We start from the raw sequence: 17071 nt of genomic DNA on the forward strand, positions 1-17071 counted from the left end.
ATTGAGTATGTCTCCCTTGTGCCGCCAGAACAGATCCAACCATTCGGGGGCATGGAGTCCATAAGACCTCTGAAGGCGTCATGTGGTGTCGGGCCTCCATGGATTTTATCAATAAGCCTTAGGTGTCCATGACTCTGTCCCACAACAGTGCTGGAATTTTGAAACTTTCACCATTTGGATTCAGAGGCTGTGGGCTGGGGGAAGCTGTGAAGGAACTGTTAGCAGTAGCTGAATGATCTAGTTAGGGGTTGTGGATAGGAAGGGGTCAGGCTGGCTGGGGATGGGCAGAATGTGATTGAACGTGCAGGTGTAGCATATAGTGGGAGATTTAGGCTGTTGGCATATATGTTTGCATATGCTGATGTAATGTTGTTAAGGTTGTGTGTAAAGTCCACATGCATTAACAGTACCCATGGGGATAGAGACAACCCTTGCCACCTGGGAGACCAGTATGGTTAAGTGATAGATCTGTGAGAGCATACAGTACAGTAGTGTAGCATCTGCTAAAGCTGATTATCCCCTTTCAAGGTTTGTAAACAGACATTACAGATTTGCACACATTTCAGAACATTTTGTATCATGACAGGACTGTAAAGTTTCCGAAAAGGTAAAAGGGCATGCTGTTCTTCACTCCCATACAAACAGCATGATGCCCTTCGTCCTGTGAAGAGATGTTAAAGTGGGATCAGCATAGACTAAATGACACTTCCATTGCCAAAATTCTCTCACATCTTTATGGGGACGTTTGTCTGAAGAATTGGTAAAAACTTTTAGGGTTTCTATACACAGTCACCTTTAGGCTACTCAATATATAATAGGGTGGGGACGAGTGTGCGAGAGACAGAGGTCATGCAGTAGAAAACGAACACAAGCCCAACTCTCAGTACACTAGTCTAGGTGTTTGTGTTAATGGCTGGTGCACAGTTGAAGGGAACAGTTGTCCTCCTCACACTTTCTCAGCGGCCCACACCCTTAGCGTAACACTGGGAATTGCCCCGGTTCTCCCGATGGCCGGTTCATCCCTGACAGGGCCCAAATATTGGTTGCAGGATTTTTGCCGTCTTATCCTGTATTTTTTCACTTTCACTATTTAGAAATGAATTAGAACATATTATAACTTATCACTATTAATAACATAATTAACATTTCATATAAAATTTACAGCCACCAAGTGACTCTGGGTTAAATGTTAAAGCGGTTGGCGGGGGAAAGCAATGGTGGTTTCATCCGGATATTTCCTACGTTTGATTAGGTTCCGCAGTTTCCGCCCGGATGAACTAAGCAGTGACACAGACAGAGAGCGCTCTGGCTAGTTTGCTAGCCGCTAACGGAGGCGCGAGGAATGGCTGGAGAAGACCTGAAGGTCTGACCACCCAGTGAAGTCATCTTCTGAACTTGTTCAGAGATGTGTCGTTGAAGAATGCGTTAAACGTGAGTACCCGTGTCGAGCTGTTGGTGTTGTCAGGGTGTGTCTGCGGGGTGTGAAGCGCCTTGTTCAGACGGGGCTAACAACAGGCTCGCTAACTAGCCCCAGGCTAACCGTGCGGTAGCATGACCGACAGAGTCAGGTTAGTGCAGAACACGACACACACCTGACCACGACACACACAGGACTAGCTAGCTAGTGCTTTAGCAGAGCACACTGTGTTGAGACCGTAGCTCATTTAGCTAACGTTACAGTCAGAGAGAGTGAAGGAGAGACTCCGCAGAGCTGTAGGTTTTTAGGTTTGCCTCCGGTAATGTTAATCAGGACAGTTTAAACAACCGCGCTGTCTTTAGCCTGCTGGTTAGCTGTAGCAGTAGTTATCTATAACCAATGGCTGTTGGTGTTAATCCGGCTTGCTGACGTTGCTTCAGAGTGTGGAGATAAGATTCCCGGTATAGGTGTAACCAGGCAGGCAGTACTGGCTCGCATTCCTGATTTTCAGTACTGTCTGTACCCTATAGGTTTCTCCATGGAATTGCTCTTAATGCGGTCAGGGAACAGGGAATGGAGAATGTCATTAATGAGTGTATTGATTTAAGGTCAATCATAATAGATAGCCCTAGATAGTGAAGAGCTCCTGAGGTCCTAAGTCACTGTTGTGTCCTGTATAAACGCCGTAAAGAAAGTATTTCTGAATATAAAGGTTTCGATTATTTTATTTCCTATGATAAAAAAATCCATTCAATCGGTTTAATCAATTGTTTCCTCAGCTGACTAAAGCTCTCCTCTAATTTGGGGTAATGATTTATTAACTGAAGGGCCTGGTTTATGTCTCTAAATATTAGTTTCCTGCGTTGATACTTTATGGACGCTGTATTCTGCTACTTGATTGAGACTGTCTATGGATGTATGACCTATGGTTTCTTATTTGTCTCCAGATTACCAGTAGAGTTAGATTGGAGCGTCTCTTGTCGACCTGGTTGTCATGGAGAAGTCATGGCGCTTATGGGGGGCACTGGAGCGCTGTTTGGTGACCGTGGGCTCCTGGTCTTGGGGAGCTTGTCGAATCTCGCTGCTGGCACTTATACTGACCTTCCACCTGTACGGAGGACTCTTGCTGCTTGGTCTCATCCTGGCCTCTGTGGCCGGGATCCTGTACAAGTTCCAGGACGTGCTGCTGTACTTCCCTGACCAGCCGTCATCCTCAAGGTTGTACGTTCCCATGCCGACAGGAATTCCTCACGAGAATGTCTACATACGCACTAAGGATGGTGTGCGGCTGAACCTCATTTTGCTGCGCTACACTGGCGAGAATCCTGCTTCTGCCCCCACCATTTTGTATTTTCATGGTAATGCAGGGAACATTGGCCACAGAGTGCCTAACGCCCTGCTAATGCTTGTCAACCTGAAGGCCAACGTGGTTCTGGTGGACTATCGAGGTTATGGGAAGAGTGACGGGGAGCCCAGCGAGGAGGGCCTCTATCAGGACGCCGAGGCCACCCTGGACTACGTAATGTCGCGCCCAGACATCGACAAGACTAAGATGGTACTGTTCGGCCGTTCGCTGGGGGGTGCGGTGGCCATCAGGTTGGCCTCGGTCAACCCTCACCGTGTGGCTGCCATTATGGTTGAAAACACGTTCCTGAGCATCCCACACATGGCAGCGACTCTCTTCTCCTTCTTTCCCATGCGCTACCTGCCCCTTTGGTGCTATAAGAACAAGTTTCTGTCCTACAGGCATGTGGCGCTGTGTCGCATGCCCTCTCTTTTTATTTCTGGCCTCTCAGACCAGCTCATTCCCCCTGTTATGATGAAGCAGCTGTATGAGCTGTCGCCCGCACGGACTAAACGCCTCGGCATCTTCCCCGAGGGCACGCACAATGACACCTGGCAGTGCCAGGGTTACTTTGCAGCTCTGGAGCAGTTCATGAAGGAGCTGCTGAAAAGCCATGCCCAGGAGGAGACGTCCCAGGGCTCGGCCAGTGTCACCATCATCTAGAACAATGACTGCACCCACTGCTCTCAGTGTGGACCCACTGTAATGGAATGTACTTTTTTTTTAAGTGGTCCTTTTTCTTTTTTTTTTCCTTTCTCTCCCCATTTCTAGCACTTAATTTTCAGTCATATGATATTAAGCTTTCAAGTGTGTGGTTTTTTGAATGGAGCAGGTTGCGTTTTAAATGCCTTTTGAGTGCATGACCTGCTTCTGTAATGTAATGTCCCTTTAGCCTCAATTGCACACACTCATTCACTCTGACTGTACAGGACTTTTCTTTTATACAAAGACTTTACCATCGGTGGTATATACAAAATGTTCACCCACTGCAAGTCCTACTGTATAATAAAGAGATTTGCCTAATAATGTCAGGCAAAATGTTAACATTTGTCAATTTATTATTTTTTACTCTCTTTTTTTTTTTTTTTTTTTTTTGTTCACTGCCTTTGTACAGTTAGCATCACTTGAATGTTTAGAAAAATGAAATCCTAAGGGCTCCTTTTTTCAAGATCAAAGCCTAGCCCATGGGACCCTTTCCTCTGAGAGTGTTGGGACAACCACATTTAGAGCTACAATCAAATATCTAGTGTAGTTTAAGTGTTCAGTAGAGCTTATGGAGTCCTTGGACTTGCCCTGGGGACTGGCAACTGGTTTTGCTGCCTTCTGTACATTTATTGATAGAGCTTGAAAGTCAGCTCAGGAAACCATCAATTTCTTCTTCTTTTTCTTCGAATCCTCTTCCCTAGAATATTAGGGGCGAATGAGTGTTGGTATTTTGTTTTTGTTTTTTTCCCCTACCCTCCTCCTTTTTCTTTCCCAATCCCCCCCCCCCCCCCCCCCCACCCTTCTCTACTTCATTATGTGCATCTTTACAACACCAAGTAGGACCTGGAACAGATAGGGTCCTAACTGATCTTATTAATAACAGAGTGGTAGTAGCCACAAAGTGGCTTAACAATGCAAACCGTTTGCACATTATGTAAATATAGTTGGATCCCCCCCCCCCCGGTGAATCAGAATGCTTAATCTCTGGTGTTCCTGTAGATGCATGGTGTAAAAAAAAAAAAAAAAAAAAAAAAAAAAAAGCTACAGAATTTAGTTTTGATTAAGCTTGTGAAAGTGATCGTTGACAGACAACCATGAGATCCCCCTCAGCGTTCCCATACGTGGAATGTGGAATTGCACTCCAAAAAAAAAAAAAAATACTAATTTGCAGTCACTTTATGCCTGGAGTCAAGAAAGGCATTTGGAAAGTATTTGTTGGTGCAAATGTGTTAATGTAATGGCCCTTCATGTGCATGATTGGAAATTAAAACCAGGCTTAATTTGCAAAACGGGTCATAAACGTGGTCTTTTGTAACGAAAGTTTTAATGCAAAGGATGTCGTTCTATCTGTTTGTTTAGCATGAAGTATATAAAGAAAGTCCACACAAACCTGCTGGAGATGATTATGTGAATTTGTGTGCTTTGTTGGGTTTCCTTAACCAATGTTCCAGTCTTAGTCACTTAACCAGTAAAAAGAAAACATCAGTGTGGAAAATGGAAGTGAAGTCATCCCTTCCATTGCATTGTCAGTATCCAAACATAATGAAATATGTTTGTATGTCATGTTTGGAAGGGTTGCACACATAAAGAAATGTACACTTGCAGCCTCCAACTAAAATAATCTGTGATCAGCAATAACGCAGTGTTCAGGCTCAATGTCTGTTGTGGTATCGTGTCGCTGTTTCTTACAGAGCCTGTGATTGTAATAGAATAAGACGACGGTTGCTAACGTGCAGTCCGGTAGAGTGAGTCAGACCTAGCAGTGAGGAAAATGTTCTGAGGAGCTGCAGATGGAGTGTGTTCAATGATGTGTTTCTTTGATATTATTTTGGGTTTCCTATAAATAGGCTGCGCTTCAGTATCGTAGCTCTGAAGTCTTCAGAACTGATGGTGGATGTTTCTGCCTTCTGCAGCACCATAGATGACCGCTGTGTTTAAAACTGAGCTGCTGTCATTTTGTGTGTGTTTTTTTTTTTTTTCTGTTTCAAAAATTGGGCTAATATTTAAGCATCGATGGAGGGAATGATGCTGGAATGTTTGTTCACCAGTGTCTTTTTCAATGGAACTGCCAAGTGCAGTGCGGAGTGCTGTGTGGCCTGAGGATTCACTGAGTGTATCTGAATGGGTGTAAGTGGTTATCAAACCCTCCAGAATGCGGTAAAAATTGAGGGCCTGCTAATGTCTAGCATATTGTCACTGTCAGGCCAAAACCTTGTATGTGTACGTTTTTCAGAGCTTTTACTTTTTTCATTTCTGATTTTTTTTTTACATTGTCTCCACATTTCTTGATGAATGGACCAATAGAAATGCTTCAAAAACGTATCACATTGGTTTCAATTAAAAGTGATGCTGAATTCAGTTTTTGACTAAGCTTGTGAAAAGGATCATTGAAAGACAACCATAAGACCCCCCTCAGCGTTCCCACACTGGAAATGTGGAATGGCACTCAAGGAAGGCATTTAGAAAGTACTTGTTGGTGCAAATGTGGTTTTTACATAATGCTGTAAAAATGGAGGGCCTGCTATTGTCTAGCACATTGTCGCTGTCATGCAAAAACCTTGAATCTCAAGTTTTCCAGAGCTGTCACTTTTTTACATTTCTATTGTTATTATTAGTTTTTTTTTTTTTACACTGTCTACGAATTTCTTGATGAATGGACCAATAGAAATGCCCATTGAAAGTCATGCAGTTTCTTTTCTTCTCCTGTAAAGTTTACCATTTTTGAGATACAGTGGTACAGATACAGTGGGAGGCATCGATGCTAGAAGAGCAAATCGAGGTTCTAATTTCATTTAATGTACTAATTTAACCAAAAGTCATGGCTGAAGACTGCCTACGGTAGTACTTAAAGAAATTGGTATATAATATCTGGCTCATATACTGAAATTTTAACTTTTTTCTTTGTCCCCTTGAGCATTTAAAAATGTAAAACTATAAAATCTGTCATTTTACTTTTTAAGGATAAACCAGGTTTGAGCGGCTGCTACAGACTGGAATGATTCATACTGCCATATTTGAAGTGTTGCCCTTTTATCCGCATTATTTATGTATTCGCCTGTAGGCCTTGTGTATTCTTGTGTTTTGTTTCCAATCACATGTTCTGTTATCTGTGTGCAATAAAGAAACCAAGCCGCAGGTTCTGATATCGTGTCTGAAAGGCTTGCATTTTATTATAATGACGCTGTGTATAGTTCCTCCATTGTGCTGTTCCTGTAGTCAGATGAGTTTCATTTTGCTTAAGCGGGAATGAGCTGCTTTAATGTTACTTTGTCAGTGTAATTTACGCACTTCCGTATTTGTCTGGCTTAATTCTGAGCTGAGTTTGACATGTCTACTTATGCTGTAGGTAAAGGTTTCTACCCCTCTTTTGCAGCCTGCTTGTTTGAGTTGAAGCATTTTTAAAATTTTCTGTTCTGGCAGGACTGCATGGAAACGTCTAGGCTGTTATGTTTTGATCCCCCCCCTTTCGTATGCAGAGGGGCAGAGAAGGGCTGCTGAGAGGAGGCGTAGAGAGCTTGGCAGGAAGCTACACAACGTTGGTTAACTGCCTGAAATAGAGGCAGGGCTCTCACACTACGCCCTGCTGAGTTCCCTGTTCAGCCACTTTACACTAAGAGTAAAGCTGGACACGAGAACCTGACCAGACTTAAATTATTCATGGGAAAACCTCAAAGTAGCTCGTGGTAGGTTTGTTGCTTTTTGTGGTTAGTTTGTATGTTTGCTTTTGGTGAGCCCATTCCCACCTCCTGCTGCAGGCAGGGCAATCAGACCGTCAGGACCTGCGTTTAGAATAAAAACTGTAATCTGTAACAGATATGTGGTTGATCTTTTTACCAAATATGGATGTACTGATTTCCAGAGTCGCACCAGAGGACATGAGGCAAAGGAGTGTTTTATGAACTTCATGTGAAGCTCCTTCAAGCATCCAGCTTCAGGCTGAGGGTAGGTTTCCACTTTGCATGACTCAAAAGACTTCCTATTACTGACAACTGCAACAAATGACCTGAGTTTTGTCAAATACTGTCTCTTTTAAATCTCTCTTTGCACAGCAGAAGCTAATCAAACCGAACTCCTCAGGCTGAGGGGGTGGGAGGTGGTTGCTGTAATGCCAGCTGCGGGAGTTGGTCCATCTCGGGCTGAGAGCCAGAGGCTCTCTTGGGCAGTTGTACTTCTGATTTTGGCTGCCATCACCTCATCCTCCCTGTCGGCTCTGTCCCTGTACCATGTGCTGGCTTTGCAGGCCGAGGTGGAGGGCCTGAGGACTGAGGTGAACCGCAGGAGAGAGGAGCAGAGGAGCAGCCTGGATGAAAGTGTGAGAGGGCCTGGGCCTCAGCAGCAGCAGCAGCAGCAGGAGAACAACAGGGACGAAGCCGAGGTGAGAAATATCTGCTGATGGAAGAGATCATGCAGGTTCATGAGATCAAGGCAAGCCAGGTCAAACTTTTGTCATTTCTTCTCATCACAGCCAAGATATAGGTCAGGGATGGGAAACCCTGGTCCTAGAGCACCCCATTTGACTGTTTTCCCAGCTCCAACACACCTGATCCAAACACAAAAATGTTTAGGCCATGGGGTGCTCTGGGATCAGGATTGGGAAGCTGTGCTTTAGAACTCGGGTTTACAACAGGAGGAGACAAATGGATAAGGTGATAGCAGTAGGCAAAAGTTACTAATTGTTCTCATTATTTGAGCCCTATAATTGCTCTGTTCACTGTGTGATAAGTTCTGGATGAATAGACCAATAGAAATTCTCCAAATGACCTTGAATGAAATCTTACATTGACTTCCACTGAAAGAAAAGAAGAGTTTGTCCTTCTGTGAAGTTGGCATTTTGGAGAGACGTGTTTTTCACTGGATGACAATAGACAATAAGAGAAAGCAAATAAGGTTTATGCATATTTTGTTTATGAGGGCATTTTTTGGAATATGATCTGTTCTTAAATTAAACCAACTTTGAGAGAAGACTAGAAGTGCTCTGACGTTAGACCTTTTTAAATTGAAACTACATAATTCGATCAAGCTTTCACTTAGGCTTTAAGGCTCTCTCTATTGCACTGCACGCGTACCTTTTATCCTGCTCCTCTTGTCATTTAAGTTTTTTATACCTCTTTATATTTTTTTAATTGTTTTTATATTGTACTTTATCTTATTGCTTTTATTACCATTTTATTTATTGAAATTTGTAATCCATACATTTTTGAGGGGATCATAATTAAATTTTTATATTGAATCAGTTCACATTTTAGAAGCTACATGCTAGCAGTGTTAGCAATTAATATTTATTTATACACTAGGGTTTGTGTTTACTTCTACATTAGTATACTTTAGTGATCATCTCCCTCATCAATATTATTGTTATTAGTCGGCCATATTTATTTTTTGTCTTTCTTCTTCAAAATAGCAGGTAATCTAGTTTAGGGTACTGGATTATAGAATACATTAGGGTAACAATTTAATTTTAAATAATTTTATTTAAATCTACATGTTAATTAGTGTTTTGACTTATTACATTAAAATTAAATATGTGCCAGAAAAAAAACAAATATTATATATATATTCCCCTTCTAGCACTATATATATATATATATATATATTGCTTCTATTTATGTGAAACACTTTTGCATTTAGTGTGTAAAAATGTGCCACACAAATGAACTTACCTTGCCTATATTGTGTATCTTTGTTTGATCTCTGTGACCCGATAATGACTGTGATATGACACAAACACAACATTTAACAATTGCAATGTCTGGTTTGAACAGATAAATCGAGCACTTCCTTTTCACGAGTAATGTTGCTTTCTAATAAGAGTCCATCTACAGGGTGTGTATAATATGATATGAGTCACTTTTTTTCACTGCAGACTAGCAGTTTGGTGCCAACTGAGCTGGAGATGAGTGTTTCTGGAAGGCAGGAGGATCAGCCAAGCTTAAAGAAGAGAAGTCTGGGAAGTGAGTCCGGTCAATCAGGCAAGCCCCTTTCTGCTGTTTGTTCAGCTGTGCAGGGGACTTCCAAAGCTGCACTTCTACTGGCTCATTTTTCCCCCCTCAAATCATTACTACAATTGAACAGCTTAACCATCTCTTCAGTCTTCAGCGCATAAATGAACTGGTCTTGCCTCTAACGTGTCTTTGTTGCGTGAGCACTTGAAAGAGTTGTGTCCTGTATTTACTGTCAGTGAACATGAAAGTGTGGTTTAACGCTGACTCAATGTGTGAGGAGACGTAGACAGATAGCGTGAGATTAAAGACTCAAAAAAGCAACTTGCACTGAGGCAAAAGTGCAACTGAGCATAATTAACCTAATGCTTGTCTGCATCATGGTAGTTTTAGATTAGAGCGGCAGAGCACAAATGTGTGACTGGCGTTGATAAGAGAGGTCACTGTAAAAGCAAAACTGTGTGCTCAAAGACTTGATGTTTACTAAGAGGTCTTGTAATCTGCAGACTGTGCTGAAGATTAGGGTTAAGTCATCCTGGTAGTTCAGTTCTTGGTAGTTCAGTTCCTGATTTTCCACAGGGTAAATTTGGTTTGCAGCCTAGCTCAGCAAAAACAGGCCAAAATCAGATAAAGGACAAAATTATGCAACCAGCAAAGATAAAATGTAACACTAAATAACGATGCAGAACTATAGAAATGCAGATTTTTCTTCAGAGATCTGGCCAAGACAGCACCCTATTTACAGTTACCAAGATTATGAAATCAAACATAATCAAACAAATGGATATCAGATAATTTACATGACCAAATGCAAAATGAATGCAGAATCAAATACATAATACAAACATAAAATCCATCTTAAAAATAACAATTACAGGCTTCCGTTTGGTTTCTATCAAAGCTTGAAACTCACTTAAGGAGACAAAATCATTAAGATGCAATTTGCCCTGTAGGTTAATCCAGTCTTGGGTGCTGTATATACCATATATAACCTCATAAAACTATAAATATAATAAATACAATTAAAGACTTAAATAATAAACAAATACAGTGCAAGAGTACAGAGTTCTGGGAAGTCTCTCTCTCTCCATTCCAGAGGGAAGCAGCTCAGATTCTTCATTTAAGCAGTGAAAGGTCTCGCTTGGGATTTGAATCCTGTTTTGAAAGGTTCAGACTTGTCGGTAGGAGCGGACTGCCAGTGCTGCTCGTCAGCAATCTCACCAGCTGCCTTTATTACATTGTTCAGTTCATCTCCAAAAAGTTCAAATTGAAACATTCTTTTCAACATTTTAAGCAGTAATAGTGTGCAATCTAATGGCGAATTTTACAATGTGGAAAGTAACACCATGCAAAAGAGATTTGAGTCCTGTTTACTTTTAGCAAGGTCTTAGACCTGTATTATCTCATTAGTGCATTAAAGGTAGCCGTTTTCTTTATTTGTAATGCCATTAAGAAAGGGTAGTTAACAGGAACAGTGGAGGTCAAGTTGAGGCAGGAAGACTAAGATGACTTTCAGCGAGGACTACTCGTAGGATTGGTAGAAATCAAAGGCAAATCAAAACCCATATTTGACTTCAGAAGACCTACAGGAAGCGGGCTCTTGAGGGTTGGTGCATCATTGTGCTGTGCAGCAACACCTACACAAATAGGTTTTCAATAGGAACATTTTCTGACAACCTCACCATTGAAAGCCAGCATCAGGATTCAGCATTTTGGACACATGTCTTGTGGATTGATGTAGTTAGAATAGGAAATTTTGATTGCATAAGCAAAGTTTGGAGCAGACGTTAATGCAAAGAACACCTCTCCGGCTGTTAAGCCTGCTTTGAACTTGTGTTGCAGCCAGTGGCTAGGGGAACATTTCAGAGGGTGAAAAAAATGGAATCAATGAAATAAAAGCAAATTCTGGAAGCTAACACCACACACACATGTCTAAAAACGCTGAAGAAGAAAAAAGGGAATCCTTTCATGGCAGGTTAATCTTCCTAAACGAACCTCAAAATCTACAATGGACTACCTCCAGAGGTGCTAGCTGAAGGTGTTGTCATTGCCCTCACAGAGGCCGACCTTAACGTCATTGAAAATCTGTAGATAGACATTACATGCAATACACACAGAGCAGTGCATGCAAGATGGCCCAAAAATCACTGGGAAACTGGAAGCCATTTGCTAGGAAGAATGGGTGAAAATCCCCCAAACAAGAACTGAAAGGGCCGTAAAAGGGGTTTATAAGTGTGATTATAAGTGAGATTTGTCATCGTCAGGTCAGTGCTCAGCTTTTTACAGTTACAGAAATTGCAACCAGGGATGCCCAAACCTTTGCATGCCACAGTATGCATACGTTGTTACATTATTAAAAGAAATTGAGGCGCTCTTCTGGTGCTGTTCTCTTTTGCCTTCAGAAACATTAAAACCCTTTCATTTCTCCCCTGTCTCCTTGTTTAGCATTTCAGCCCTGCTTGCAGATGATGGCAGACAGCAAGAGGGAAGTCTTTCAGAAAGGTAATCATGTTCTTACTGTTCTATATTTAAAATATGGGATGTTCAAAAGCAGTACTTGGCATTTGTTCATGGTCGGGAAATTGAATAAAAAAAACATGGCAAATAAATGAAGCAGTTTGTCCTGACTGTGAACAGAGCAGAAGGTAATAACATCAAAAGGCTGATATTAGCCTTCAGCTTATCTTAAATGTGCCTGTGCCCTTGGGCTCGTTGTTTCTTCCTTTCTTTTTTTTTCTTTTTGTCTGACATTTAGATATTCTACATTTCAACGTGATCTTTGCCTGCTTGTTTGCGTTGCTTAGAGTTTGCGCTGGAGAAACACACAGGGGTCCCGTGGCAGGCCGGTTTAAAGCGAGGCACAGCTCTAGAAGCGGATCAGGACACCATACTGGTGAAAGAAGAGGGCTATTTCTTCATCTACAGTCAGGTAGAGCACTGTGACCCACCAGTCACAGAGGTAACATTTTAAGAGAATTTAGTCCTAAAGACAAACATCCATTAGCATAGTCAGTGAGGCAGGCTGTTCACAACGAATCGTTTGGCCTCTAGTAGAACTAGTTCAAATCAATAGACAGTGTATTAATGCAAACTCCATGTTGAAATTGGAATGCACCTTAGTTCAGTTTGCAGCACAGTTCAGTTCAGTCTCATTATAATACAAAAGGGCAATTCAGGTTACATTAAAAACACATACAGCAGATTTGAATAAGCACACATAAAAAGAGCATGTTTTGAGAAAATACACCACTTTTTTTCCCTGTAATGTGGTAACCAGTATAATCTAATCAATTAACCCACACATCCCCATTTATACAGTTCTGTAATATGTATGTCATGTAAAAAAAGTAAACCAATGAACCAGAATCCAGTGAACCAATTTATAGTGGCATGCAAAACTTTGGGCACCCCAGTCAAAAAAGATCTGCTACTGTGAACAGCCAATGCGGGGTTTACGCTACATGACTTGCTGACTATTTTTGAAGATCGCTGACGAAAGCCTCAGATAGGAGGCAAATCAGCGTTCACTCTGTGCTGGCTCGGTCACCATGTGTGAACTGCTGAAAGACGCAACCCGAGAACTTGCTGAGTGATCGCCGATGCCTCATAAGTCCCCGACAAATATCTAGCAGGTTTAGTATCTGGACATGTCAGCGACTCTAAATCCAGTAGTGTGAAAAGTGCTGTGACTGAAAGTTGGTACAACAACTAGCTACAACCAGTGAGAGCACAAAAACACAGGGTGAGGAGCCGAAAGATGGAGTTTGTCAATTATCCCATCCATATTCTTTTCTTTTTTCTTCTGTGTGTTTTGCTGCAGATCATTGCACAGACAGCTTGTGTTGCTCATCTCTTAGTTTCTCGTTGCAGGGTCCTCCCGGTAAAGGATCTTGTCTATTTGTCACCCTGTGTCGCTGATTAGTCATGTAGTGTGCCAACCACAACCACTAAAAGATTCCTGATTACAAGACAGGAATAGTGTAATGTGAAGAGTACAACAGTCTGATGACCCAGAAAGTCGTGAAGTGTGAACCTGGCATGAGCGAGTATAAATTGATCTGCTCTCTGAAAGGCATTAAGTTACAGGTTTAAACATGCTGTAATATTTTAAACAATATCATGGTTTACAGTTTGCAAATGACAACAAAAGCAGGAAAAAGAGGCAAGAAAAGGCCTGAAGCAGAAGTCAGTACTTAGTGTCACAGCTTTTTGTAGCCAGACATGGGGAATCTGTGAGATTCTGGGGCAGGCTTGCATGCACTGCTCTTTTGAGGGATGTCCATCGATTTTCAATGATGTGTAGGTCGGGGGACCATGAAGGCCAAGGCAAAACCTTCAGCTTGCGCCTGTTGAGGTAGCCCATTGAGGATCATTTATCCTGCTGTAGAAACCACCCTCTTCATCTTCAGCTTCATTACAGGCTGTTTGCATCACCTGGCCTTTCCTAACAGCAATGACTGTGAACAAGCTATAACTCTAACAAGCTAATGGAGAGCTGAGACCTTAGTAAAAGTTATCTAGAAGCTTAAATCGCTTGGGATGCCCAAACTTTTGCATGGCGCTTCTGTTATATCTTTAGACATCAGTTCATCTTCTACTCTTCTGCAATCTTCTTTTTTTTTTTAACCTGTACCAGGTTACCCACACTTTTGCTTGCCACTGTATGTTTGAATGTGTATAATGTAAATGCCAGTGTGTGAACCTTCAACCTTGCCTTCTCTGATCTCAGTAATACACACAAGGCTTGCATAATTGTTCTTGTGAGCATGATTGAGCATGAGCATGACTGTACTTGGCTGTTGCTATGAAGTAAACTATGGATAGCAATCCCTCTCTCTTGCTTTCTCTCTCTCTCCAGGTGTACTACAAAGATTCCACGTTTGCTATGGGTCACATAGTGATCCGGGTGAAGAGTAACGTGGTCGGAGATGAGAGTCAACACGTTGTTCTGTTCCGCTGCATCCAGAGCATGAATTTGAAGGTTCCCTATAACACATGCTACACAGGAGGTAAGAGCTCGCTGAGCTTAGAGAGAGAGAGAGAGAGAGAGAGAGAGAGACAGAGACAGACAGAGACAGAGAGGAAGAAAGCCTCATTTGTAAATTGACTTAGTGTGGCTTGAGTTAGGGCATTACTGTAGTTTTTGGCTGTTCATATATTTCCCCACTAAACCACATGTACACAGTCTACATGTAGAACTCACTTAAGAGTGAAATATTACTGGAAGCAGGTAGAAAATAGTATTTCCTAACCTATGCTCTTTCAGTTTTCCCTTCAAATTATTCTGCCACATTTAGTTGGTAGAAATTTGTGTAAGGCTTTGTAAAAGTGTCTGCAGTAGTTATTTTTATTCATCTTTTGCTGTTTGTTTTTTGTGGCGTGCAGGTCTGGTAAAACTGGAAGCTGGTGACCGCCTGGAGCTGCTCATACCTCGTTCCACGGCGAACATCTCTCTGGATGGAGACTCTACCTTTCTGGGAGCTATCAAACTGTACTGAGCTGTCAAAAGGAAATGGAAATCTGGGAGAGGCTGAGTCTAAAGAGCAACGTTACTCTGGAAGAGTGGCTTAATACACTCATAAATGACTGGAAACAGAAGGAATGGTAGAAATGGGACTGGACGAATGGCTTTTCAGGTTTCCTTAAAGAACGTGGGAAGAAACAACTGCTGAGTGTTTTAACTGAAGGCTGATGAGCCATGTTTTGATAGTAACCATAAAACTGCTTCAGCAGAGGTCCTGCAACCGCTTCATAAATGGACGGTGATGAGTGTGGCTCCTCTTTGTAAGTAAGAACTTGGAACATGTAGGCTGAGTGTCAAGACCTGATCTTATCGTTACTTAGATTCAATGTAAAGAATCTTTTTTTTCCTTTCTGTTTTGACCTTTTGCTAATTCTGAGAAAGATGATTTGTTATGACAGCAACAAAATGCAAGCCGTTTCTGTCCGACATACGACTTCTGGAAAGTTGTCAGAAGAAGGCCAGACACTCTGAGGTGTGAAGTGAGATGAGTTTTGTTCTCTGCACTCATAATGTTGCTTTCTGTGACTCAGCATTTGTGCTTTGTTTATACTGCAGTGACAGCAGATGGCATATGTGTGAACGGCAAGGTTTTTTCTCCTGTCATTAACCTTTAAAAAAAAACAAAAAAAAAAAACAGTTCTGCTTATTCAGCCGAATTGTCCATTCCATTGTATCTGAGACCAGGAAAACGTTAGTGTTGTGGCATACTGTATTGTTGAAAACGTAAAAGTTAAGGAGTTTTTAAGTGCCTGTTTTTTTTTTTTTTTTTTAAAGTGCAGCTAAATGAGAGGTACTAATTTAATGATATAAAATGCAGGGTGTTATGATTAGTTATGGTATATTGTTTTTCTTTTTTCAAAAAATAATATACTTAACTTTAAGCCAGATTTGACTGTATTTTGCAGTATTTGCAGCAGAGGGCAGCACTAGCACATCATTAGGCCACCGTTCTGTGGCGTTCCCTTTTGGAGCTGCTGATCCTCAAATCAACATAAGGAAAAATATACTTGATTTAACACCAACATTAATGACATTCTTTGGTTACTTCATGGAAAATAATTCTAATAATAATTGTCACAAATTTGCTGTAAATTTGAGACGGTTGTGTCTGAGCCTCTGATGATGCTGTTGATGATGCACTCAGTTTACTAGATTATCTTTTTAAAACAGTTTGTTTGAACCGAATAAAAATCCATAAATCTATTTCTGTCACAATCCAATCTCCAGAGGGTGCCAGAGAGGGAAAAAGCTGTTTGTGTGCTGTAGTATTGCCATGAACCATCTGAGATGTCAGAAGACGCAAACATCTAGAATTTGAAACTGAATTGTGAAATCTAGAATTGTGAAAGTAGCTACAACAAAATAAAAAAATGTTCTAGTTTGTGTTCTTTTGATCTCTTATTATACATACATATAAAGGCTTGAAAAATACATATATTTAAGCTATTCAATCAGCTCCAGAATGCAATACATACATACGTACATACATACATACAGACAACTATTGGGACATAATTCCTAAAAAATGACTGACACTTAATGACTGACATTTAATAATAAAAAATATATATATATAATGTTGCATTTTTATCTGAATTGTTTATTATATGTATGTTTGCATTATATAGTCTAGTTTTGCATAATATTAGTGTGTGTTCGAAAGTTTAAAATAATCCTTTATTATTCCTACGGTGGGGAAATGCACAGTGTCACAGCAGCAGAAGGATAGCAAGACACTCATTTACCAAAAAAAGTAGATAGATTAGCAGTATATATACAATATAAATAATACAAGTCAAAAACTCTGAAAAACATGGTAATGTTACATTGAAGGACCCTTAAGTGTGTGTGTGTGTGTATATATGTATGTGGTCAGGTGGGAGCAGTGCATTAAATTTTTTATTTGTACAGACAAAAAATACCAGCCCAGAATTTGAAATAAGCATAGATGGAAAACACTTGAGTAATCATACACCATGACTGTACTTATTTATATATATAAATATATAAAAAACAAAATCAAACGAACACAGTAAAGATTCCTACTGAAACTGAAAACTGAGCTAACGTTATTTCAGGTGTGCTCGAGTTCAGCTCTGCTCTCTGCGTTCGTGGTTCCATCAAAAAACAACTTTAGCGCT

The 17071-nt window shown here is 41.0% G+C and overlaps 2 protein-coding genes across 4 annotated transcripts; both read left to right on the forward strand.

The window, feature by feature from the left end:
- Positions 1 to 1303: 1303 nt before the first annotated feature.
- Positions 1304 to 6610, forward strand: abhd13 (abhydrolase domain containing 13). The gene is made up of 2 exons (XM_072685185.1): positions 1304 to 1431; positions 2365 to 6610. Exon 2 carries the CDS (start codon positions 2412 to 2414, stop codon positions 3423 to 3425), a length of 1014 nt encoding a protein of 337 aa, XP_072541286.1. The 5' UTR covers positions 1304 to 1431; positions 2365 to 2411; the 3' UTR covers positions 3426 to 6610.
- A 407-nt stretch (positions 6611 to 7017) lies between these two features.
- On the forward strand, positions 7018 to 16318 carry tnfsf13b (TNF superfamily member 13b). Of its 3 annotated transcripts, none has more exons than XM_072686099.1 (8): positions 7018 to 7150; positions 7327 to 7409; positions 7517 to 7842; positions 9331 to 9436; positions 11852 to 11908; positions 12211 to 12335; positions 14265 to 14415; positions 14792 to 16318. In XM_072686099.1, the coding sequence occupies exons 3-8, from the start codon at positions 7573 to 7575 to the stop codon at positions 14902 to 14904; spliced, it is 822 nt and encodes a 273-aa protein (XP_072542200.1). In that variant the 5' UTR covers positions 7018 to 7150; positions 7327 to 7409; positions 7517 to 7572; the 3' UTR covers positions 14905 to 16318. The 3 variants fall into 3 exon arrangements, with proteins under 3 accessions (XP_072542200.1, XP_072542199.1, XP_072542201.1); XM_072686098.1 differs by having other exon boundaries at positions 7520 to 7842; XM_072686100.1 differs by having other exon boundaries at positions 7520 to 7842; positions 9331 to 9418.
- Positions 16319 to 17071: the final 753 nt, after the last annotated feature.

Source organism: Salminus brasiliensis, chromosome 8 (assembly GCF_030463535.1).
Source record: "Salminus brasiliensis chromosome 8, fSalBra1.hap2, whole genome shotgun sequence".
NCBI lineage: Eukaryota > Metazoa > Chordata > Actinopteri > Characiformes > Bryconidae > Salminus > Salminus brasiliensis.